The 25,746-nt window shown below is 42.4% G+C and overlaps 1 protein-coding gene across 1 annotated transcript in view; it reads right to left on the minus strand.

Annotated features, from left to right (window-relative positions):
• Positions 1 to 449: 449 nt before the first annotated feature.
• The window catches only part of CYP17A1 (cytochrome P450 family 17 subfamily A member 1), a 44,906-nt gene continuing 19,609 nt past the window's right edge, over positions 450 to 25,746 (minus strand). Inside the window, exons 2-8 of the mRNA XM_075352318.1 lie at positions 23,652 to 23,790; positions 19,053 to 19,282; positions 13,780 to 13,866; positions 11,444 to 11,656; positions 11,186 to 11,355; positions 4,228 to 4,331; positions 450 to 990 (exon numbers count right to left, since the gene is read on the minus strand). Of these exons, the coding sequence (XP_075208433.1) occupies positions 713 to 990; positions 4,228 to 4,331; positions 11,186 to 11,355; positions 11,444 to 11,656; positions 13,780 to 13,866; positions 19,053 to 19,282; positions 23,652 to 23,790 (1,221 nt within the window). The 3' untranslated portion in view covers positions 450 to 712. The remainder of the gene's footprint in view (positions 991 to 4,227; positions 4,332 to 11,185; positions 11,356 to 11,443; positions 11,657 to 13,779; positions 13,867 to 19,052; positions 19,283 to 23,651; positions 23,791 to 25,746) is intronic.

Here is a 25,746-nt window from a genome sequence, read left to right on the forward strand (position 1 = left end):
ACTGCTCCTGGCCCCCCGACTTCCTGCTTTCCAGGGGACGGTGTGCTCCTGAAGATTGCCAGGAGTGCTTGAGCTGTTGGTCCGAACTGTGCACTCTGTGATGCTACTATTAAAGGCAGTTTTGCCTCTGCAGCATAGGAAAAGTGAGGGGGACAGAGGCTAGCCGGATGAGGCGATCCTGCAGTTTGTGAGAAGGCGCGTTCTTTACCTACATACCCGGCCACATTGAGACTGCAAGATCACTAGTAAGGCCGCGCTCACATCAGCGGTATTTTGCCACAAAACCGGATCTGTCACAAATGCGTTTCAGTTCCATTCTTTTCCAATGGAATCGCGGCAAGATGCGGTCACATGCGGTTGTGTATGACGCACGCAACCGCATGTGACCACATTTTGCTGCTATTCCATTGGAAATGAATGGAACTGAAACGCATTTGTGACGGATCCGGTTTTACAGCTAAGTACCGCTGATGAGAGCGCGGCCTAACCTAGCTATACACTATAAAATTAAGAGTGACTGGCAATGAGATGTATATTATAAAATTAAAACTCCCTCGGTTCTTGAGAAGGAAGAAGATTTTTAGTAAAAAGTATTTTGCAAAGTTACTTGTTTTTAGAAGCATTTTGCCATTTTATCCATATAAGAACTTGAGACAACCCCTTAAATCTTCAAAAGAACTCCGGGATCCATTGGCGTTACAATGTGCAGTGTTTATGAAGTGATATCAATGTTCTTCCAGACGTCTCTCAACCTTGCGTTCACTTTGAATGGTTTCACCTGAAGAACAACGCCAAATTTTCCCTCCAGATTTGGCAAAGGATCTCCCTCAGGAACCTCAAAAGTGAACCTCTGCAAGATCCACGAGAGAAAAAGGAAAATTTCCATCTTGGCCAGGGCTTCTCCAAGACATACTCGAATTCCAGCACCAAATGGTAGGTAACTTTGGCTTGGTGAGTACAAACGGTGTCCATTTTCATCTAAGAAGCGATCTGTGAAAAATATAAAGTTGTGGAGAGAAGTGTTACTGTATGAAATACTTAAATGCCCACCATTGTAGTATTGGAGGTGATGTGCTTAGATTTAATCATAAAGAGAAATGCGGCACTCCTGGTAGTAGTTGGTGCCCAGATAGGATCCAAATCCGTAACCAGTCCACTAAAGAATCCGGCATTCTAACTAATTTGGCAAAATAGAATTATTTTAATAGTGTCCAAAAGAAAATGGTTTACAACACGTGACATTTCAGTCTTATGACCTTTCTCAAACATATACTGCCAGATAGGCTGTAAGAGATGCTTGGCTGTAAAGGCTGTGTTGAACGGCAATAGGGAAATGGAGAGATACAGTGACGTGAGGATGGACCACGGAAGTGCGGCAAACATGGGAGCATGCCTTGTTAAAAGAAGGAAATTTATCTGATAAGATATATGACAAATTGCTTATTTTCATGTTTACTATTGATTTCCTAAATAAAAATTAAAATGATGGATATGCTTTAAGGGTATGTAGAAGATTCCAAAGCAACAGAGCTTTTCCCAAAAGTATTTCTTAATGATCGAATATATTCAGTAGAAAAACAGCAATTTTTCAAGACAGACCAAAAATAACAATGGCTTGATACATTGCCTTTTTAATTGTTGTTCTACTGGATATATGACATGATCAATAAAGAATACTTTTTGTGGAAATATCTGGGGCCTTGGATTGTTCTACTTGGATATTTGGCAGTGGAGTAGTGTATGGGAATCCTACCATATACCTGTTCACTAAAGGCCCCGTCACACTAAGCAACATCGCTAGCAACATCGCTGCTAACGAACAACTTTTGTGACGTTGCTAGCGATGTTGCTGTGTGTGACATCCAGCAACAACCTGGCCCCTGCTGTGAGGTCGTTGGTTGTTGCTGAATGTCCTGGGCCATTTTTTAGTTGTTGCTGTCCCGCTGTGAAGCACAGATCGCTGTGTGTGACAGCGAGACAGCAACAACTAAATGTGCAGGCAGCAGGAGCCGGCTTCTGCGGAGGCTGGTATCCAATGTAAACATCGGGTAACCAAGAAGCCCTGTCCCTGGTTACCCGATATTTACCTTTGATACCAGCCTCCGCCGCTCTCACTGCCTGTGCTGCCGGCTCCTGCTCTGTGCACATGTAGCTGCAGCACACATCGGGTTAATTAACCCGATGTGTGCTGTAACTAGGAGAGCAAGGAGCCAGCGCTCAGTGTGCACTGCTCTGTGCACATTTAGCTGCAGCACACATCGGGTAATTAACCCGATGTGTGCTGTAGGAGAGCAGGGAGCCAGCGCTCAGTGTGCGCTGCTCCCTGCTCTGTGCACATTTAGCTGCAGCACACATCGGGTAATTAACCCGATGTGTGCTGTAGGAGAGCAGGGAGCCAGCGCTCAGTGTGCGCTGCTCCCTGCTCTGTGCACATTTAGCTGCAGCACACATCGGGTAATTAACCCGATGTGTGCTGTAAGAGAGCAGGGAGCCAGCGCTCAGTGTGCGCTGCTCCCTGCTCTCTGCACGTGTAGCTCCGTGCGGTGGTAACCAAGGTAAATATCGGGTTGGTTACCCGATATTTACCTTAGTTACCAAGCACAGCATCTTCCACGCTGCGCTGGGGGCTTGTCACTGGTTGCTGGTGAGCTCACCAGCAACTTGTGTAGCCACGCTCCAGCGATCCCTGCCAGGTCAGGTTGCTGGTGGGATCGCTGGAGCGTCGCAGTGTGACATCTCACCAGCAACCTTTTAGCAACTTACCAGCGATCCCTATCGTTGTTGGGATCGCTGGTAAGTTGCTTAGTGTGACTGGACCTTAAGGGCAGATTCAGATTACATTATCAGTGTGTCCTCTTTTTTTTCAATTAAGCTACATACAATGCATGACTAGCCAGCACATGTCCAGGACCAATTAAAGTTTGCCAATGACCATCTGGATGATCTGGAGGAGGCATAGGAGAAGGTCATGTGGTCAGATGAGACCAAAATAGAACTTTTTGGTTTCAACCCCACTCGCTGTGTTTGGAGGAAGAAGGACGAGTACAACCCCAAGAATAGTATCCCAACCGTGAAGAATCAGGGTGGAAACATCATACTTTAGCTGTACCTTTCTGCAAAGGGGATGACTGAACTGTATTGAGGAAAGGGTGGATGGGGTCATGTATTTCAAGATTTTGGCCAACAACCTCCTTCCCTCAGTAAGAGCATTCAAGATGGGTCATGGCTGTGTCTTCCAGCAAGACATTGACCTGAAACACACAGCCAGGGCAACTAAGGAATGACTATGTAAGAAGCATTTCAAGGTCCTGGAGTGGCCTAGCCAGTCTCCAGACTTGTACCCAATAGGAGGGAGAAAATCAATGTTTCCCAGTGACAGCCCCAAAACCTGAAAGATCTGGAGAAGATCTGTATGGAGAAGTCATCAAAATCCCTCCTGCGGTGTTTGCAAACTTTGTCAAGAACTACAAGAAATGTCTGACCTCTGTAATTGCAGAAAAAGATTTATGTACCAAATATTAAGTTCTGGTTTTCTATTGTATCAAATACTTATTTCATGCACTAAAATATAAATTATTTAAAACTTATACAAGGAGATTTTCTGGATTTTTTTTTGTATTCTCTATCACAGTTGAAGTGTACCTACAAGAAAGATTACAGACCTCTCCATTCTTAGTAGGTGGGAAAATTTACAAAATCGGAAGAGGATCAAATATTTATTTTCCCCACAGTATTGTGTACGGGGCACCATCAAAGGTACCATGCCCATTGGATATACGTTGGCCAAAGTTGGTTTATAAGTCTTCATATTGAATCAAAGCCTCCATGAGCAACATTACTGCCAGTTGTTTCCTTCGGGTCAACATATCATCCAGCGGTCTGATCTATCCAAGTTTTATGGTTGTAGCTCATATGTTTTAGACTGGCATAACACAAAGCACTTAACATTGCCCCTGATGAACTGATAATGGTGTACTCAATTAAGACTGTCATAAAGGCACGGATAATGAGGCCGATATAACTGATAAAGAGCATCGGTGACAATAATGCGTGTGTCTATAGTAACAAAACAATCATTACCGATCTATAGACCACATTTCCAGATCAGATTTTATCTAATTAGTTGGAAAAGTTTCCTGTGCAGATGGTCGTTCACGTCAGTTCATGAAAATGATTATTCAGAAAAAAGTCATCTTTGGGTTTTTACAAAAAATGTTTTCAACAAACCTGGTTTAAATTCTTCAGGGTTTATCCATTCCTTCTCGTCATGATGCAAGGACCACAGGTTTATAACCACTCGGGCTTCTTTAGGAATGGTGTATTCTCCAATGCTGTTAAACAAGTATAAACATCTATGTAACACACAACACAAAGTCATGTTTTATCAGTGTGTATACTTGACATGATGAGTCTACTGACCCAAATTATCCCTCAGCATGAATTCGTTGCCCATCAAAAGGTGTTTGCATTGCCATTTATCATAGTCAACCCTTCATTAATATGCTTAAAGGGTTCTCCAGGCATACAATATTGATGATCTGTCTTTAGGATAGGTCTACAATAATAGATCAGTAAGGTCTGATACCCGGCAATCCTGTCGATCAGCTCTTATTAGCTCCGGTAATGGCTAGATGTAAACAGACTAGTGCAACACAGCACAGATCTATTCAACGATTACCAGTCACTGCTTGGTACTGCAGAACTCAAAAGACTAGGAGCCAATCTCCTATCCAGCTGCTTCCAGAGCTAATAACAGCTGATAGGTATCTGGGATCTGACGTCTGGATCCCCTTCCTATCTAATAATGACCTATCCTATGGATAGGCCATTACTAGGATAGGCGAATAGTGAAATATTTGGGTTCGTATTATGCTATCCAAATACTGAGTACTATTCCAGTATTCATCATGAATTATGAACCTAATGCAAGTTAATGAGGAATCCGAGTATTTTTCTGGGAAATCTTCAAGAAAAAAGCTCGGGTTCCTCATTGACTTGCATTAGATTCCTTTTTCATGACGAATACTGGAATAGTAGTCAGTATTTGGATAGCATAATCCGAACCCGAATAATTCACTATTCGCACACCTCGAGCCATTACTACAAGGGGCGATCCAAAAGTAATGATAATCGGTTATTTCTATTGCACACAGAAATTAAAATAAAATGTTTTCTTCTTTCTTAGGTACCCACTAGTCCAGGAAAAAAAAATCACTTAAATAGGCCACGATTCCCGGGAGCTACATTCATTTGACTATGAACTGCCGAGGAGTGAACATCAAAATGGAAAAAAACAAGCTCAGAGCTGTCATCAAATACCTCTGCTTGAAAAAAATGACTACCAAAGACATATACAGCGACTTGGTGGAAACATTGGGGGACTCTTCTCCTCCATATTCCACAGTTGCACGCTGGGCCAAGGAATTTAAGCTGGGAAGAACATCGACGGAAGATGAACATCGTGAAGGATGCCCATCCACGTCCCTCAATGAAGAAAACGTGAAAAAAGTTGAAGATGTTGTATTGGCAGATTGAAGAGTGACTATCAGGCATGTAGCTGAGGTCACAGGGATCTCATATGGCAGTATTCAAAGAATCCTTGCAAAACAATTGCATATGAGAAAGGTCTCCGCGCGTTGGGTGCCAAAAATGTTAACCGACGAGCAAAAGAAGAAACGAGTTGACATTTCAATAGCAAATCTCGAAAAGTTCCAAGCAGACAAGGAGAATTTTTTGTCACGTTTTTTTACCATGGACGAGACCTGGATCCACCACTTTGATCCCAAAACTAAACAACAATCGATAACATTGAAACGAGCCGACGAACCGACGCCGAAGAAATTCAAAGTGTCAAGCTCAGCAGGGAAGGTTATGGCGTCCGTTTTTTGGGATGCTGAAGGAATTATTATGGTGGACTATTTGGAGAAGGGAGCCACTATTACGGGCTCCTACTACGCAGAACAAATAAGAAGATTGCGGGAGGCTATCAAGGAGAAAAGGCGCGGAAAACTGCGGGCTGGAGTGCTGTTTCACCAAGATAACGCGCCGGCTCACAAAGCTGCAGTTGCCATGGCAACCATTCAAGAAGCGGGCTTTGAACTGGTGGAACACCCCCCCTATTCGCCAGATCTAGCCCCCAGTGACTTCTTTCTCTTTCCTCGCCTCAAGGAAGACCTCCGGGGCAAGAAATTTGACAACAATAGCGACGTGATAACCGCTGGTGGGGATTTTTTTGAGGGTCAAGATCAAGAATTTTTTTCGAAGGGAATTCTAAGTTTAGAAAAGAGATGGACTAAATATATAGACTTGTTAGGAGACTATGTAGAAAAATATTTTTTTTTCTAATATATTCATTGTGTTTATTATTGATTTATCATTACTTTTGGATCGCCACCGTATGATATGCCCGGAGAGCACCTTAAAGGGAACCTGTCACCAGATTTGGCAACTATAAGCTGCGACCACCACTATTGAGCTCTTATATACAGCATACTAGAATACTGTATATAAGTGCTCCGGCCGCTCTGTAGAACGTAAAAAACACCTTTATAATACTCACCTATGAGGTGGTTTGGTCCGATGGGCATCGCTGCTTTCCAGTCCGGCGCCTCCTCTCTGCGGCGATCTTTGTCCTCCTTCTTCTGAGGCCTATGTGCATGACGCGTCTAAGTCATCCACACTGGCCAGCATTGAGGTCCTGCGCAGGCGTATTTTGATCTGCCCAGCAAGGCAGATCAAAGTATTATAGTGCGCATGTTGTCTTTAAACTTTCCTCGTGCCTGCGTATTACAGTACTTTGATCTGCTCTCAGCAAATTTCAGCCTGTGTAGACACATCATCTATACTGGGATGGGTAGAAGGAAGACGAAGATCGCAGCAGAGAGGAGGTGCTGGAACAGAGAGCAGCGTCACCCATCAGACCGGACCGCCCCTTAGGTGAGTATTATAAAAGTGTTTTTTACGTTCTACACAGCGGTCTGGGCTCTTATATACAGTATTCTAGAATGCTGTATATAAGGGTTTACTGGTGGTGGCCACAGCTTATAGTTGCCAATTCTGGTAACAGGTTTCCCTTAAAGTTGAAAATGCATATTAATCTATAAAAATACACTCCTGACCTTCAGTCACCCTTTTGCCAAGAGTCTTAAAGAAGTTTCTCCTCTATAAGTTGCTGTTTACAGCATGTCTCAGTGTTAGTACCCACAATAATCACAAGAACATGCCTCTGTAGTCCCCTAATTGAACGGGGTAACCTGTTTATACTACGGTTACATTCATTATGTAAGGACCTGATGAAGATAATCACGTACAGTGCTCAAATATCTCCGGCAGACCCAAAGACAATAAATTGAATTGTGGGGCACATCATGCAAAGCCTTAGCGCCATATAAACAGAGGACTGCAGAGACCTGTTATAGGGATCAATGGGGGTCCTAGGAGTTGGACCCTCAGCATTTAGTTATCTATCCTGTGGATAGGTGACATGTTGTTATAGTAGGTCAACCTTAGCACCAGCATTGCGTATTGTGGATAAAACAAGTTACAACTAAACTGTTTCAATAGGTAATACTCTAAAGCGGGCTTTACATGCTACAACATATCTAACGATGTGTCGGCGGGGTCACGTCGTAAGTGACGAACATCCAGCATCATTAGTGTTGTTGTAGCATGTGACAACAACGTGCGATTGCGATTGAACGTAAAACCGTTCATCGCATACACGTTGTTCATTTGCTAAAAATTGCACGTCGGGTTGTTCAATGTTCCCGAGGCAGGGGGATTAGCATTCAGAGGCTAAAATGTAACTTTTAATCTATTTCATTAAAATATTTTTAGATTAAAATGTGTATTAACCCAAAGTTCTCTGGATTGCTGTCATTAATACAACACCCACATTTCCAGAGAACCTATGACATAACAAAACAAGCAAAAAAACACAAAAAACACAAAACAAATTGAGTAAGATGATTATCACTCCATTAGGGACAATGGTCCAGTATGAGTATCAGAAAAAATCATCAAAAAAACTCAATATAATAAACAAATAGTGCACGGTAGTCCTCAAGGAGGAATTTACCAATTCAATTCTTATGGAATGAGTTTAGGAATGATCTCACCCATTCTTGCAGCTTGGGGTACAAAAGACTTCCTCTACATGGGTCCACACAGCATCGGCTGGCCCTAAACTGACCCTAGAGGATCTTTATAACGTCTAGCACCCCAAAGCTTCTGCTCTTACAAGAACAGACCACATCTAGTCCTCTCTTGTGTCCCTACAATATTTCTGGTCCTCGTCCCGACGCGTTTCATCACTACCGACTCATCAGGGGACTTCAGTATTGCACTAGAGGTAGAGGGTCCTACACCCAGACACACATAGGAGCTGAGGCAGGTATAAAAGAGAGTATATATACATAGCAAAGCCAATCAACAGTTGCACTTAATCAGAAACTCACCAATGGCCAGTTTCATCCCCAGGTGTTTATGTTCAGTCATCATTATCACTCTCCAAGTGTATATATGCCACGTTGTATGAAAGCACATGGTAGCTAATCGCAGCGTGCGTTCCAAAGTAGCACATGCATATCCGGTGTATGAGTCACATCCGGAATCATTCTGGGTGTGTACCATAGAGAACCAATCAGGGAGCGCCGTAACGGCGCGCCTCTCAGCAAATACAAACCCTTCAGACGTAAGTACTGGGGGCGTGTTTATCCCTAAATCGGGGAGGTCCCAGACCCGTCAAAGCAGACCTCTTGGATCTACTGCGCAGTCTCCCCCTGTGGAACGCATACATCCGCGCTCCACACAGAGGGAACCGGATGCATGAAGCACGTCACATCCGGTCTCTCTAGACTGGCACATCACCACGGGCTTCGCATATGTCCAGGACCTCTCGCAATTAGGGGCGTACCCAATGCTGAGTGACGTATCTCATAGGGAGGCATCTCTCAGACGTTCCGTGCAAATCCCTGTATGGAACAAAAATACATGCGCTCCATATCATATAAAGGGATATTACATGCCGGACGCTAAGATAATCAACCTCCGTATAAACGTCTTGTTAAGTCACTGTGTATATCAAGAACAATACAGTGTGCTACACAGTTTCTACAGCAACGGATATCCTTAAAGTAACATCACTGATGGATGCTGACATGCATCCATTTGGTCTCATATATATCCCAAATAAATGTATTGTGCATACTCTAACATGGAAACGCTTATTCCTTCAACCCCCTCCCCTCAATGTTATAACATGATGGGACGGAGAGGACGTCACCATTACTTAATAAGGGAGCATCTCTCCTATACGCATGTCAATCGACCTATGCTGCCTAATCTAGGAGGGCTCCAAAGATGTATTACACAAAACGTTATGCACAATGTATAACCATGTTCTACTACAATGGGGAGGTTATTAGATGTATTCGATTAAATATGTGACTGAACATAGAAATAAGGGAAGGGGGGAAGGTGTGCTGTGACATCTATGTGTTATATTTGACCTTAGCTGTATATCAATCATATGGTTCGATCAAGGCCCAAATCTAACAGTGACGTATAGATCGGGTTCCAGATAGGGAGACGGAACCGCACCATCAATCCCGAACCAACGGGTTTACAATATCATTGTTCGTTAATACAAGGCTATCTTTGGCAGTTGTTCAAATGGACCTAAATGAAACTGGCGAATTGCAATTGTTCATTTAATCCTTGCGGGGATAAGGTACCCAAGGTAAAAATCCATTTAGTCTCTCTTTGAAGTACTTTTTGGTCCCAATTTCCTCCCCTTTTGGGTTTTGGGATCAGATCAATACCCACAAAACGTAGCACTGAGGGGTCACCACCATGTTTGGCCCAGACGTGTCTGGCCAAAGGTTTGTCTCTCTGGTGCTCGAAGTCACCCAGGTGGTCCCCTATTCGACGTCTAAATTCACGAATGGTTTTACCCACGTATTCAAGGCCGCAAGAACAAGTGGCCTTGTATACCACTCCCTGAGAGCGACAATTGATAAAGTGGCGGATTTCAAAAATTCTGTTAAGGACATTGCTCCTAAAGTTTTTCCCTATTTCCAAAAAGGGGCATGCAATACATTTGGAGCATTTGTAACACCCTTTGATTTCTCTAGATAGCCAGTTTGTTTCATGGCTCCTTTCAAAATGGCTATGTACTAGCCTATCGCCGAGAGATTTCCCTTTTTTATAGGTAATTAACGGTCGGCGAGATAGCGAAGGGCCTACATCTACATCCCGAGGCAGCACACATCACAGTGTGTGACACCCCAGGAATGATGAACAGATCTTACGTGCGTCACGCGGCTCCCGCCGGTAATGCGGAAGGAAGGAGGTTGGCGGGATGTTTACGTCCCGCTCATCTCTGCCCCTCCGCTTCTATTGGCCAGCTGCCGCGTGACGTCGCTGTGACGCCAAACGTCCCTCCCACTCCAGGAAGTGGATGTTCGCTGCCCACATCGAGGTCGTATGGAAGGGTAAGTACGTGTGACGGCAATTAATCGTTTCTGCGACACGGTCAAGATATTGAATGTGTCGCACATACGATGGGGGCGTGTCATATCGCATACGATATCGTATGCTTAATTGCAAGGTGTAAAGCAGGCTTCATAGTAGAAGCAAAAGCAGGTCTTACTCATTGATCGCTCAACTTACAATGTGGCTATGTAACGTAAAGGTTATTGCTTAAATGTAAAATTAAGGGTTTTTCATTGAATTGGCTTTCTCATCTGAGCCAAAAGGACCCTATATAGCTCCATGGCTCAGGTATGATAGTTTTGCCTGTGAGTGTTTTTCAAAACTACATTTTTACTAGGGATGATGGAATATAACAAATATTTGGCAATATTCGGCTTTGCGAATATACAATGAATAGGTCGCCGCGATGCAAATATTCGATGCACAATGTAAGTCTATGGGAAACCCGAATAGTTGCTATTCGGCAACTATTCGGGTTTCCCATAGACTTACATTGCGCATCGAATATTCACAAATAGTCGAATAGCGCCAGCCTATTCGGCGAATATTGACGTTGCCGAATATTTGATGTATTCGATCATCCCTAATTTTTACCCCTTTACAGTGCAATTCAGTAACAAAAATAGGTAAAGGATTCAATTAATTTTACACTGTTTTCACAACTTGATACAAAATTCTCATAATTTCCCACCTAGTATCTTTCATAGCTACATGAGGAATGAGTAGAGGGGAGACCGGGCGAATTCTGAGAACTTCAGCTATGGTGGCTTCCAAGTAGTGTAAGATTTTCCGGTCGCTCAGTTGTGGATGCCTTCCAAATCCAACCCCCATATCCAGCTCCTCCTGGATCTTCTTCTGCACCTGTAATTTATTATAAAGGTGGATCCAACTAGTATAACCAGTGATTCTAACTCTGATTTCTAAAAAAATAGCTCCACATAATTCTTACCTCTGGGTAGTGTAATAAATATACTATTGCCCATCTCAACACTGTAGATGTTGTCTCCACTCCTGCTCCAAATATATCCCCGACTGTCATCAGGATGTGGTCCTCCGTCAGTCCCACCTCATGGGAGATATTGCTGTTGTTATTTTCCATGCTGAGCTTGGCTTTCAGAAGAGCATCCAATAAGTCATTGACTGTTTCACTGCAAAAAGCCGCCTGTAATATCGAAATTAGAGTAAGAAACCAGAGGTCTCAAACACAACGACAGATTTACTACTAGTGGGAATAATACAAGCATGGTTTTAGATTTTCCAAATTAATGAGGAACCTCCCAAGCCATGGCATTTCAGGGTGTCCCAGGACCCCACTGTCAGTGACAAGACCCAATCACAATCTCATTTTCTGACATGAAGGGCATTCAAGTTGTAATATGAAAAGTGGATAAAAGTTTCGACAAGGAGGCATAATCGATCATGTTTTTACGAGTGTGAAAATAGTGTTGCATTTACAGTGGTGTTAAGAGTCTGGTGGGTCTTATTTTTGAGGCAATAAAGGGTGCAAGTGAGAAAAAAGTATGACAGGTGAATGGGAGAAGTAGCAGAGAGGGGTTTAAAGGGAATCTTTCACAGTTTCTGCCACCGAATCTGAGAGCAGCATAACAAATAGACAGAGACTCTGATTCCAGTGATGTGTCACTTGCTGGGCTGCTTGTTGTAGTTTTGATATAATCACTGTTATATCAAAAGATTATAGCTAGAGGACTAGTAAACTTGCTGCCATGTAGTCCTCCATATTCATGAATTCCACCACTACCACTGATTGTCAGGCTGCTGCCTGTAAAGCGTCCCTGCACTGCCCCACAGTCTACTCCCGACAGAGATGCCGAGGTGCACATCTCCACAGCTGGCCATCGGTGTCCTCCCTGCTCCTTCCTCCTGCTCTGTCTGAGGAGCTTGCTCTGCTTGTTGTCTCCGCAAGCTGGGGGCTGCGCATGTCGCTCAGGTTATCAGGCAAGATTCTTAGGGCACACATGCTCGCACTCCTGGCCTCTAAAAAGGACAGCATGCATCCTAAAGTATCCCAGCCTATGGCTGGGAGTCACTATGAATTTAAGGTACCTTCCCCAGTGGTGAGCTGCCTGAACATTTAAGTTCCTTGTGTGTCTAGCTCCCACTAGTATGCCAGTATTCTGCTACTCTTCAGTATTGCCTCCTGCCTGCTCCGACTCTGTCCCACTAGTCTCCAGTACCGACTCCTGCTTTCTCCAGCTCCTTCTAGCCTCCACTACCCACTCCTACTTGCTGCTCCAAATTCATTCTGCTTGCTGTCCCGTGCCTGCGTCCATGACCCTCTGCTCAGCTGTTGCAGTACAAGGGACTGCCCTGGAGTAGTACTTGGGGTCTACAAGCAGCCCAGTCCATCTTCACCATCATAGGCTATGGTGAAGACCCGGTAGTAACTTAGTCACACCCCTTCAGGGTAAGCATGTTCATGGCATAGTAGGTCCGCACTCGCCAGTGTGACACTGTACACAGCTGCCAATCAGTGGTGTTGGCGGCGTTGTACAGAGTTCAGTATTCAGAGAACTGCAGGAGATAAAACAGGGATTTTATGAAAATTGCAGCAAATAGCCCAGTAAGCCGTACATGGCTTGAAACAAGATCATGCTGCTCTTAGATGATTTAGCAAAACTCTGATGACATTCTTTTTTAAAAAGGTAGAACAGAATATTTTACAAACTTACTAATGATCCCGATTAGGCAGGATTGTATTGTGAACAAAAGCAAAATCCCCTTTGAATGAGTGGCAGTGGCCAAAAGTCTTTTCCTGGTGGATGGTCATATGACAGGACTGGACTGTCTAAGGATTGGAATTTTGGAAAGTATGGGTTTTTTTTCCCTGTTGTATGGGATCAAACCACAGGACATAAGGCACATGTGGGAATCTGGCTGTGCTGGTTCAGTCAGACATGTAGAGCCATAAACGCTGGACAGGATGACTAATGATTGCCTGAGGGAACCAGTGGAGGTGGAGAGGCGAAAGGGCCGAGGGCATTCTATGTCCTAGGGTACAAAGTGATGCAATCTGTGGGGTCACCAAGTTGTGCTTCAGAATGTGAATACAGCTTGGCTAACGTCACAAATGTTTTACTACAATAATGTCGTACTTTGGCTATTGTGTGAATGGTAAAGAGGGAGGTGGGTTAATCCTGACATTTATCATTAAGCAGTTTCCCATTATAATTATTTATTGTCAAAATTCTTTAAAAAAAATAATTTTGAATGCATTTAACAGTTTTAACACTGGATTTTTTTTTACACATGTTCTACATCCCCTACCTCATGCTCCTTTAGCTTCTTTTGGAGCAGCTGATCTCGGGTTGCCACCGATTTCCTCAATACATCCAGGTCCTTGTTCGGGAATATCTGAAAACATTAAAGAACAAATATTGAATTTCCTTTCGTGGTTAGTTCATTGTTTAATGAAATTCCTGCTCTATCTCTGCGTCAGAGTCCAGTGGATGGTCATACCAAAGGATTGATGGCTATCTCTATCCACAGTCGTAAAGGGAAATCGGTCAGTCATGGATAGAATGGCCCAATTTGTTAAAAATGTAATTCAACTTTTTGCGAAAAAGCTGTATTAAAATCTAAGTTCTCTTTTTGGGCCTGCTTTATCAAAGCTTTTACAACAGTATTCTAACATAACAAGCTTTGAAAAGTTGCATAATTTTGGTGCAACTCAAGGCAGGACTAAAATTATGTGACTTTGTCATTCTGAAGTCATTTTTGCCAAGCTCCAACAAAGTGAGCGGAGCTGGGGCAGCGTTTGCTACCCCAGAAAACTTACAGTAGTAGAGGCTGGAGTAGGATTTGTGGCTAGGCACACAGAGAGGTGCAAACCAGCATCTCACACTGAGTGAGGGGAGTCTGACTCCAGCACATCTCATCATCATTACGTCATCAAGACAAGCATGAACCTCACTGGTCTTGATCTTTCGGGCCCTTAAATTTTAAGGTTATATATGTATATGTACCGCCCCTGCAGCAGTTGGACTGCTCAGATCCGGGGTTGCTGTGGCTCGAGGGTCTCCGGACTCGGGGGCTTACGGCCACTGGAAAATGAAAGGGCGACTATTTACAAGGGGATTAGTGTTCGTGACGCCACCCGTGGTTCGCGGTAAGAGGAGTACCGCCGCTGCCAATGGGAGTACCCGGGGGAGATGGAGCGGGGCAGCCAGATGACGTTCCCTCCATGGGTAGGTTAGGCCCCGGGACTCTGGATAATGGAGATGTAGGGAAGCGTGGTGCAGGCCAGGAGGGGAGATTCAGGGGAGAGCAGCGTACTCACTCAGGCCGTGTGGATGTTGATGCGACCATTAAGCAGACTCTGACACAGGAGTAAACCAAGTCTCTGGGTGCCGCTGCCACTTGGGGGAGCTCGTCCGGGAATCCGTCCCTGTTGGTATTGCTGATGGTTCTGGGCATACCTCCATGCACTGTGTTAACATGTTTCTGAGTGACCCCTTGGCCTGAAGCTTTCGGGGTCCCGCTCCCTACGATTAAATAGAGGAGCTGTGCTTGAAATTTCAGTGGGCCGCATTAGCTGGAAAGCCCTATCCCCCTCATTCTGTTGGTGCCTTCGATCTCTGAGCTCTTGGGGAAAGTTCATAAAGAGACTATCCTCCACAGGTTAATTATCAGGTTGCGTGAAGTTACTCCCTAATCTAGGGTCCACTCCCCGCCGTGCTTGATACCAGTCTGGTTACTAGATTTTCTGGTGCTGACCGTTCTTCACAACTAAGTCTGGGCACCCTTCTCCAATACCCTGCGACCGGGTCTCCGACTCCTCCGGTCCTAGACCACCGTCTTCGACCTAGCCAAAGTCTCCCAGGGAGCTATTACTCCCTCAGCTCCTCACTCTCTGAGGGCTACCACTTCACTGACTATGTCCCTCCCACCATTCTATCTGACCCCTAGGCGGGTGGCCCTTTTCCAGCTAGACCACCCACTGGTGTGCCTGACAGGGTGTGGTGTGAGGTGTGGTTAGGATTTGAATGCTGATGGAAGCAATACCAAAGGTTAGGATCCTAGAACTATGGAGGGTGAGTTCTGCACCATAAGAGAAAGGGGTGCAGTTCCATGTGACACCCTGATTAGGTCAGGGGCGTCACATATACAGAAACTTATCAGTGGGTGGTGTATCCACATAGAATCTAGAGAGTTAGATGTTGGTGATATTGGGGACAACACTCGTCATTTTGACACGGTTCCAACGTTCAATGGCCACATTCTTCAAATGCCGAAACTAGGCGTGACTGTTTTTGGTATTAATGTATTGCTGTGACAATGACTTTCCTGATTTTGGCTCAGGTTAAATGGGAATGTTCCTATTGGGCCTGGTGCATGCTAAAGTTGACCTCATAGAGTGGGAAAGGCTTCAATAATGTGATGACCTGAGATCAGTTTAATTGTGTGCTGAGTGTGATAGGCGGACTCACAGATAACCAGTGGGTCTAACCGGGTTAAAAAAATTCCCTGATCCGGCCCGAGATTGGTCCTGTTACCTGGCCAGACGCCGGTCCCCATATAAGTCTTTAGGGACCAGAATCCGGCAATTAAAAATGGTGGTAGGAGGGATAGGATGATAAGAGCAAGCGCTTCATACTTACTGAGGCTTCGGCGTGGCTGTAACTTTTTCCAGGTCACTTCTAGGGCCGCTCATTATTGCTAATGGATGTGACAATCCCGGGCGGCTGCAGGCTGCTATTTTTAGGCTGGGGATGGCCCAGTAACCATAGGTCTCACCAGCCTGATAATACCAGCTCCCAGCTGTTGGGCTTTATCATGCCTGGGTATCAAAATGGAGGGGGACCGCACACTGTTTTTCTTAATTATTTATTTAAATAATTAAAAAAAAAAACAAAAAACGCAAGCAGTTTCTTCTATTTTTGATACACAGCCAAGATAAGTGCAGGGCTGGAGGCTGCAGCCTGTAGCCATGGGCTTTATCTGTGCTGGTATCATAATACGGGCTAACCCTACACTAATTGTTTTATTTATTTATTTTATACCACAATAGCGACCTGCAGAGAGCACCTGTGATTGGTTGCAGGCAGACGCTGTCACACAGGCTGGGGGCGCATCTGACTGCAACCAATCACAGACACCAGGACGGCCGGTGGGCAGGGAAAGCCGTGCATATGGATGAGCAATAATGCGGGAAAAGTTACAGCTGTGCTGGAGACTCGGTAAGTATGAAGAACTTGCTTCATTCCTATTCTTTTTTTTTTCTTTTCATTTCACGAGTGCGGGATCCGGATCATTAGCTGGAATTCCCTGAGAATTACAGACCCCAGCCCGACACTCAACCACGTTTGAAACCACGTGGATCCGAACTTTTACAGTCCAGGTCTACCCATCACTAGTGCTGAGACATTTTAGCCACCAATTGGCCTTTTTAACCCTTCATCACAATAGAAAATTTGGAGCTTCACTAGTGTCGTATTAACGATCGCTTGGAACAAAGATGTGCATCAAGTGTACTAGCAGAACCTAGTCTCTATTTAATGTGGGAATTGAACAAAAATGTTTTTATATTGAATTATATGTATTTTTCTCAGAATTCATTGGGATGGGCTGCGATGATTAGTTAGAGGTGGAGCCCAAACTAAATGGTATATACAGTATACATATATTTTATATACTGCATTTTACTCTTAGGCTACATTCACACATCTATGAGAAACGGGCACACCTCTCCTGTGTTAATTATTTTGCCTCCAAAAAACTGAAGCAGGTAGACTCTGAACTTTTATTTATCCATTGACTCTTAACTATGGTTCAATGAAAAATGGATGAAACTCAGAGGGAAGTCTGAAGTACAACGTCTGTCTTCTGTTTTTCATCCCTGTTTCACAGATCCCCATGGCCTTTAGTGGCCGAGTCTGATCCACAAAATGGATTTTTTTTTTTAAATGGATGAAATACAGTATAGACCAAAAGTTTGGATACACCTTCTCATTCAAAGAGTTGTCTTTATTTTCATGACTAAAAATTGTAGATTCACATTGAAGACATCAAAACTATGAATGAAAACATGTGGAATGAAATACTTAAAAAAGTGTGAAACAACTGAAAATATGTCTTATATTCTAGGTTCTTCAAAGTAGCCACCTTTTGCTTTGATTACTGCTTTGCACACTCTTGATATTCTCTTGATGAGCTTCAAGAGGTAGTCACCGGAAATGGTTTTCCAACAGGCTTGAAGGAGTTCCCAGAAATGCTTAGCACTTGTTGGCCCTTTTGCCTTCACTCTGCGGTCCAGCTCACCCCAAACCATCTCGATTGTGTTCATGTCTGGTGACTGTGGAGGTCAGGTCATCTGGCGTAGCACCCCATCACTCTCCTTCTTAGTCAAATAGCCCTTACACAGCCTGGAGGTGTGTTTGGGGTCATTGTCCTGTTGAAAAATAAATGATGGTCCAACTAAACGCAAACGGGATGGAATAGCACGCCGCTGCAAGATGGTTGGGTAGCCATGCTGGTTTAGTATGCCTTCAATGTTGAATAAATCCCCAATAGTGTCACTAGCAAAGCCCCCCCACACCATCACACCTCCTCCTCCTCCATGCTTCACGGTGGGAACCAGGCATGTAGAGTCCATCCGTTCACCTTTCCTACAAAGACAAAGTGGTTGGATCCAAAGATCTCAAATTTGGACTCATTAGACCAAAGCACAGATTTCCACTGGTCTAATGTCCATTCCTTGTGTTCTTTAGCCCAAACAAGTCTCTTCTGCTTGTTGCCTGTCCTTAGCAGTGGTTTCCTAGCAGCCATTTTACCATGAAGGCCTGCTGCACAAAGTCTCCTTTTAATAGTTATTCTAGAGATGAGAAGGTGTGTCCAAACTTTTGGTATGTACTGTATAAGTTACGTTTTTTTCAATCATAATTTCTCTAGTCCCAGATCCTTGGAATATATAAGTAGTATAATAGGTATCACTTGGCTTTTACAGAAATAGGTACACAAAAGAAAAAAAGATGATTAGTCAATTGCCATGGGAATAATTCAAAGATTTATATGGCTTTTTCTGCTGTTTGCAGTTTATATAGATAATTATTGTACAGAAAAGGTGAAATAAATATAATTGTAAATAAACTGCATTCATTACTTGACTGGCTCACTGTTCACACTGAGCAGAAAGTGTCATCTCAATACCTGATATCACATAATAATGTAATGTATCGGAAAAAAAACCACTTTACAATTAATTATAAGAGATCTGAACAGTTGTAGAGTAGATCTCTCTCTTCGCTAATGAAGGGCAGCACAAATTAAAAACCACCAAAATTGCTCAACTCAGTTGTCAGGCCATGATGCATCTATGTATAGCGCTGATTCTAGACTTTCCCCTTAAAGGGGTTTTCTGGTTTTGGAAAATCCCTTTCTCCAGTTTGATTTTAAAAAGTAAACTGTCCTTTATTCACCCTCCCCGGGTCCAGCACTGAATCTCTGCCGGTATCTGTTTTTAAGCAAACTGCAGGCATGTAATAGGAATGTTCTCGAAACCATAAAACCCCCTTTACGTCTACTTTCCATTACAGCCATACCTGGAGCCAGGGAAAGATGTCAACCAGGCTATCCTTTGCCACGGTGTCCACAATGCCTTTGCTGTAGCTTAGCATGGTCTCAAATTCTTCAGCGCCTCTACTATATCTTGTGTTGAAACACAATGCACAAACCACGTTGGTGACGGCTCGTGTGAGGTCTGGAGCCATGTCGAGTGGGATGGTCTGGAAAGTTGTAAGCGTATTGCACAAGGAGGCAGCTTCTCGAGAAACTGATAAAGAAGCAAGAATCATTGGGTCAATTTGATTTTTAGATATTCTGAAATTAAATAGACGGCAACATGATTACATCAAAAGGACACAAGGGGGTGCCATAAAAGGCAATCTGTCAGCAGGTTTTTTCTATGTAATCTGTTGATTACAGCAAGCTGTAGCAGTTAAACAGCAAAAATCAAGTATGCCTCGCTTATCAGGCTGTGTGCTGGTGTTTACTTAAACTAATGGCTTTATTACCCTGTGATTAACATTGTTAGGTCTAGCTGGCTCATGCAGGGGAGTCCAGCACACCCCCTGCTGTGTTTAACACCTCACTGTTAATGTATAATCTCTATACTGAGCCTGGGGTGGGCGGGGATAGCTCCCTGGGCTCAGCTACATGACTAAAGCCAAAAATTCAGATTATATCAGAAAGGCTGCAGCCAGTAATCTAAATGATATATTCTTGGATTCGGGATCTCTTTGCCTACATCATGCTGCTCTCTGATGAGGTAGCAAAAAACTGCTGATAGATTCCCTTTAAAAGTACAGTATGTAACAGTAATATCTATACACTAGAGGATTTTTTTTTTTTTTAATTGACATAGGTTAAAAAAAAAGTTATGCAACACATACCAGCCTGATGGAGGTGAGAGATCAATCTGTATGCTTTTATCAGGTGAACGGGGGACTTATGGATATGTGAACACAACTTGCCCGGTGCAAATGCCGAAGTTAAGATGTGGTGTGAACAGAGCATTTCTTAACAGGGTATTTCAAACTTGGGCATTTATGGCATATTTGATTTTCATACCAAAGAGTATAGCAAAAAATGCCTGATAGGCTTGTGTTTCCTGGCCAGTTATGATAAACTTATAAAACAATAACAGGATAATCATATATAAAGCTGAGTGTGTGTGCGTTTGTGTGTGTGTGTGTGTGTGTGTGTGTATGTATATGTGTCTGTGCATGTCTGTGTGTGTATGTCCACTAAAGGAATGCACACAGTCGCATTTACAATCATGAAATTTTGCACAGACGTCCCATTTGACTCAGGGAATGTCATAGGCTATGTTTTGAGTGAAAAATTTAACCCTGCACTTTACAGTTATTCGCCAAAAAAACCTGCTTACATTAAAGTCAATGGAGCTGGGAGATACAGGTCATGAATAGGAGCTGTGATTGATTGCTATAGGCAACGAAGGACATTCATAGAATAAAAAGCTTATGTGTCAGGTAATATGATTTCGGTGAAGAGACACAAAGAAACACAGAGAGACACAGAGAGACAGAGAAACACAGAGAGAACAAAGGGACACAGAGAGACAGAGAAGCGCATACACACAGAGAGAAATAGAGGCACACACAGAGACAGAGAGAGAGAAAGACAGACAGACACAGAAGGGGAGTAAGACACTTAGTCACTATCCTGGGCAATGCCAGGTACTACAACTAGTGCTATATATTAACCATCACATTAAACTGATTTAGGACCATCGTTTATTTACTAAAAGTAAAATACAGGGACAACCTGAATGCACTTGAGCACATAAATCATCAAGATCCGCTGCTGGCAGATCATTTTTTATAACTGTAATATTATTAATAACACGTCTATCCATCCTGTAATTTTCATCAATTTATGACTTTTCCTTCTTGTTATTGCAATTTCAATGTTGAAGACCGTATAAAGAATATGATCATACTTACCGTATATTGGCACATTTTTACTAGACGGACTGTTGCACAGGCACACAGGCTTGTTAGAAGATAATATATTCATTACTTTTTAATTGTTAACGGTAATCATCCACAATCACCTTCAAAGTGAAAACTTTTTGGGTTCATGCATATTAAAAATTTTAAACCCGTCAAATATATATTTTTTATTATTTTTTATATGTACCATAAATGCAAAATTCATAAATTCCTATAAAAATTCCTATAAACTGAAAAGTAAATTCTATCGTAGGTTACACTATAAAAAAAAAAGTTGGTCATGTACTTCATTAATTGACCACTCGATGTCAGCATAGCCACAACAATTTCCAACTTATAGGCCTGTTGTTTAGGTTTACTGTAGTAGTGTTTAGAGGTATTATCACATGATTTTTCAGTATAGGAGGGATTAGACGGGCATTAATTAACTCTGACTTTTTATTCATTGTATTATATATCATAAATAACCGTGCACAGCAAATTATATCAGCGATGACAGCAGATTGTCGAATATTCTCAACTGTTACCACTAGAGGGGGCATGTCAAGACGTCTGCAAAGATTATGTGAAGAAGAGTGGTTTTCTGGCATCAGCCAAAAAAAGTGTGTATTTATTGCATGATTTTTTTTTCATATGTGTACCAAGTCCTATGTCTGTGGTTAATGCATAGGACCCTTCATTGCTTTCTTCTAAATAAAAGGATGAAATCTGTAGTAAAAAATAAATCCTGCAGCATATAGATTTCCACTTTAAATTTTCTCAAAGAGGTTATATCTTAACCCTTATAATAATAATAGTGGCTTGAAAAATATAAATTCAACGTCACCCGCATTTACCGTATTCCTGCAACACTGCTCGAAGTAAAATAAAAATAGAAAACACGGCACAGCAATGTATATTTTCTTAATTCATTACATTTTTATCTAATATATAAAGCTATGTGTATGTGTGTGTGTATGTCCACTAAAAATATCCGCACCGTCGCATTTACAATCCCAACATTTTTCACAAACACTCCATGTGACTCAGGGAATGTCATAGACTATGTTTTGACAGGAAAATTTAACCCCGCACTTTACAGTTACTCTCCAAAAATCTGCCTCCATTAAAGTCAATGGAGCTGGGAACTACACATCATTAATAGGAGCTGTGATCGGTTGCTATAGGAACAATGGACATTTTTAGTATAACAAACGTCTGTGTGAGGTAATATGATGTCGGTGGAGAGACTGATAGAGAGAGAGTGAGAGAGACAATGAGATAGAGACAGACAGACACACACAAAGACAGGCACAGACAGACAGAGACAGGCAGACAGGGAAAGAGACAGACAGGGAAAGAGAAAGACAGACAGGGAGACAGACAGAAAAAGACAGATAGGGAAAGAGATAGACAGGGAAAGAGATAGACAGAGAGAGAGACAGACAAAGGCAGACAGGGAAAGAGACAGACAAAGACAGACAGGGAAAGAGACAGACAGAGAGACATGGTCAGAGACAGACAGAGAAAGAGACAGACAGACAGACAAAGAGACAGACAGAGGAAGACAGGGAAAGAGACAGACAGGGAAAGATACGGACAGAAAAATAAACAGGGAAAGAGACAGAGGGAAAAAGAAAAAGAGACAGACAGGCAAAGAGACAGACAGTGAAAGAGACAGAGAGACAGATAGCGACAGAGAGACAGATAGAGACAAACCAAGACAGACAGAGAGATAGAGAAATAGACAGACAGGGAAAGAGGAAGACAGACACACAGAGACAAACACACAGACACAGATCCACAGAAACAGACAGACACAAAGACAGACACAGAGAGATAGAGAGAGACAGAGAGACTGATACAGAGATAGACAGACAGACAGAGACAGACAGGGAAAGAGACAGACAGAGACACAGACACAGAGATAGACAGACAGAAAGACAGACAGAGACAGGGAGACAGACAGTTACTATCCCAGGCAACACCTGGTACTACAGCTAGTATATTTATATATTCAAAATGTCTTCAATCCCACACTAACAATAACCATCACTTCACACCACAGTGCAGAATAAATATAAAAATGTTCTTCTTATTGCGGTATAGCTTATCCAGATAAAATTGTTCCATAGATAATATCAAACACGTACATTTCCGTATTCCGCACAACAGTCCAATAGTCTGGATTAAACGCACAAAAACATCATCTTCAAAAATACAATAATGCTGCAATGAATCCAAAACAGGATTATTTTACGCAAACATGTAGCGCTTTTATTATCCATGCTGGGTGCGGCGGATCCATGGGGGGGTCTGTTAGCATATTCTGCGCTACAGCGCTTCAATGTGTCAGCATAGAAACATATCAGCCTTCTGCAGATGAGTTGAGAGGAGACAGGCGTGAATACCTATGGCCATGTTTTGGTGTCCTTCCCCTTTCTCAATCCTTGGAGGACCCCGAAAAGTCACCACAAGTACTTCATCCTGTCTACTCGTACTCATCTCCTGAGTATTGGTCCAAGGATGACACCCTATAATGAGGTTCTTGTCAATGCACATTGATTATAACGTAGCCAAAGCTGACAACTCTATACAGTCTGGTTGATTAGTTATTGAGGTTGTCTGAGATCAGTTCCCCCCTCTGCTAGCATAGTCATATAAAAGCATAGCCATTTCTATACTCACTGATCTGCTCAATGGCAATGGTTCCTTCACCAAACATGCTGAGAGCGGAGTGCACTAATTTACGGTGAAACTTCCAAGTGGGGCTGTAATCTGCAAATGCAATATCTTTGGCTTCTCTTGTCAAAATATCAGTTGTTACCTTGAAAGGAAAGAACATAACCTTTTAGCAATATATTTCAAACAAACATTTTTATACAGGATAAGTCTGTGCCTACTGTCTTACTTCATGGAGGATGATTATATACAGCTCTGGCAAAAATTAAGAGACCACTGCAAAATTGTCAGTTTTTCTGATTTTTCTCTTTATAGGTATAATTTTGAGTAAAATGTAAATTGTTCTTTTATTCTATAAACTACTGACAACATGTCTCCGAATTTCCAAGAAATACATTTTGTATTTATTTTCTGAAAATGAGAAATGGTCAAAATAACAAAAAATGCTTTGCTTTTAGACCTCAAATAATGCATAAAAAATAAGTTTATAATCATTTAGAAACAACTATACTAATAATGTTTTAACTCAGGAAGAGTTCAGAAATCAATATTTTGTGGAATAACCATGATTTTTAATCACAGCTTTTATGCGTCTTGGCATGCTTTCCACCAGTCTTTCACACTGCTTTTTGGTGACATTATGCCACTCCTGGTGCAAAAATGGAAGAAGTTCTTCTTTGATGGCTTGTGAATATCCATCTTCCTCTTGATTACATTCCAGAGGTTTTCAATGGGGTTCAGGTCTGGAGATTGGGCTGGCTATGACACAGTTTTGATGTGGTGGTCCTTCATCTATATATTGATTGTCCTCGCTGTGTGGCGTGGGAATCGGCATTTTAGAAAAGCCATAGCCCTATGCATCTGCCACAAAAGGTCCAAAGTCTTTGTTTTTCCAATATCGTTACCCCATCAATGAATTATGGTTAGATCTAGAGAAGGCATAGATCATAATAACTTTTGTTAAACATTACACACATTTTTCCACTTTATGCCTCTAACACCATGCGATAAAACCTGTAAAGAATCAGTTGAAAGCAAGATTCTCTGAGTTGATACTTTTTGATGCCCTCTTCTGAGCCCACTGAATAAAACAGTGGCCAACTATCCACACTAGCGATGGGCGAACCTGAACTGTAAAGTTTGAGATCCATACCAAACATCTAGTGTCCATGCACAGACCTCAAACACAGACTTCTCAGGGAAGTCTGTGTTTCTGTTCAGGTTTGGCTGGCCAGATAAAAATAAAAGGTTTTTTTTTTAAAATGTTTAAAGGAAGTAAAATGAGGGTTAGAGTTGGACAGTTATACTCACCAAGTCTCCAGCCGACAGTCTGACTGCAACCAATTACAGAGGGTGGTCAGGGGAAGAGGTGCATATTCATGAAATTTAATGAGCGAGCCCAAAAGCAGTGTGACAGTTGCACGGAGACTCGATAAGTATAACTGTCCTGCGCTAATCCATATTTTTCTATGCCCTAGCCCTTACTAACACTATTTTATCGCACTAAAGTTCGGATTCCCATAGACTTATAGAGGGTTTGGTATCTGGGCTCATGTTTGGGTTCAAGTCCGGACCCGAACTAGACTGGATTGGACTGGGCAGGTTCCCCCATCTCTACACACAACCATTGGGCTTGAAAAATGAATGTTAATCAATAAAATAAATCTAGTCTAATATATAATTTAAACCTTAAAGACTCCCATCTAAAATTTTTAATTATGTCTCATTCAAGCCTAGCCTAGCCGATACCATGGCTGCACCTATTCTGAATGAATAAATGAATGAATGAGAAGAAATTTTAAGGTTACCCATGTTTAATTTTACTAAGCAGTTGTTTACCAATGCATTAAATTGAAATTTAGTTGCTGGTTCACTTTTTCTGTGTATAACAAAAGGACCCTAAGAAGTCAGTCTTACTTCTAATCATTTTTTAACATTTTTAACTGGGCAAATACATGAAGGTTTAATTTAATGGATGAACCTTTACCTAACTGATCTGTGTTAGTTCTTCTTAAAAATATATGAGAATAGTGCAAGACTACATCCTTAAACTACAAACCAGAAATACACACTTTTGCTAAATGACCCAACTTCCAATCCT

The sequence above is a fragment of the Anomaloglossus baeobatrachus genome, chromosome 5 (genome assembly GCF_048569485.1).
Source record: "Anomaloglossus baeobatrachus isolate aAnoBae1 chromosome 5, aAnoBae1.hap1, whole genome shotgun sequence".
Classification (NCBI taxonomy): Eukaryota; Metazoa; Chordata; class Amphibia; order Anura; family Aromobatidae; genus Anomaloglossus; species Anomaloglossus baeobatrachus.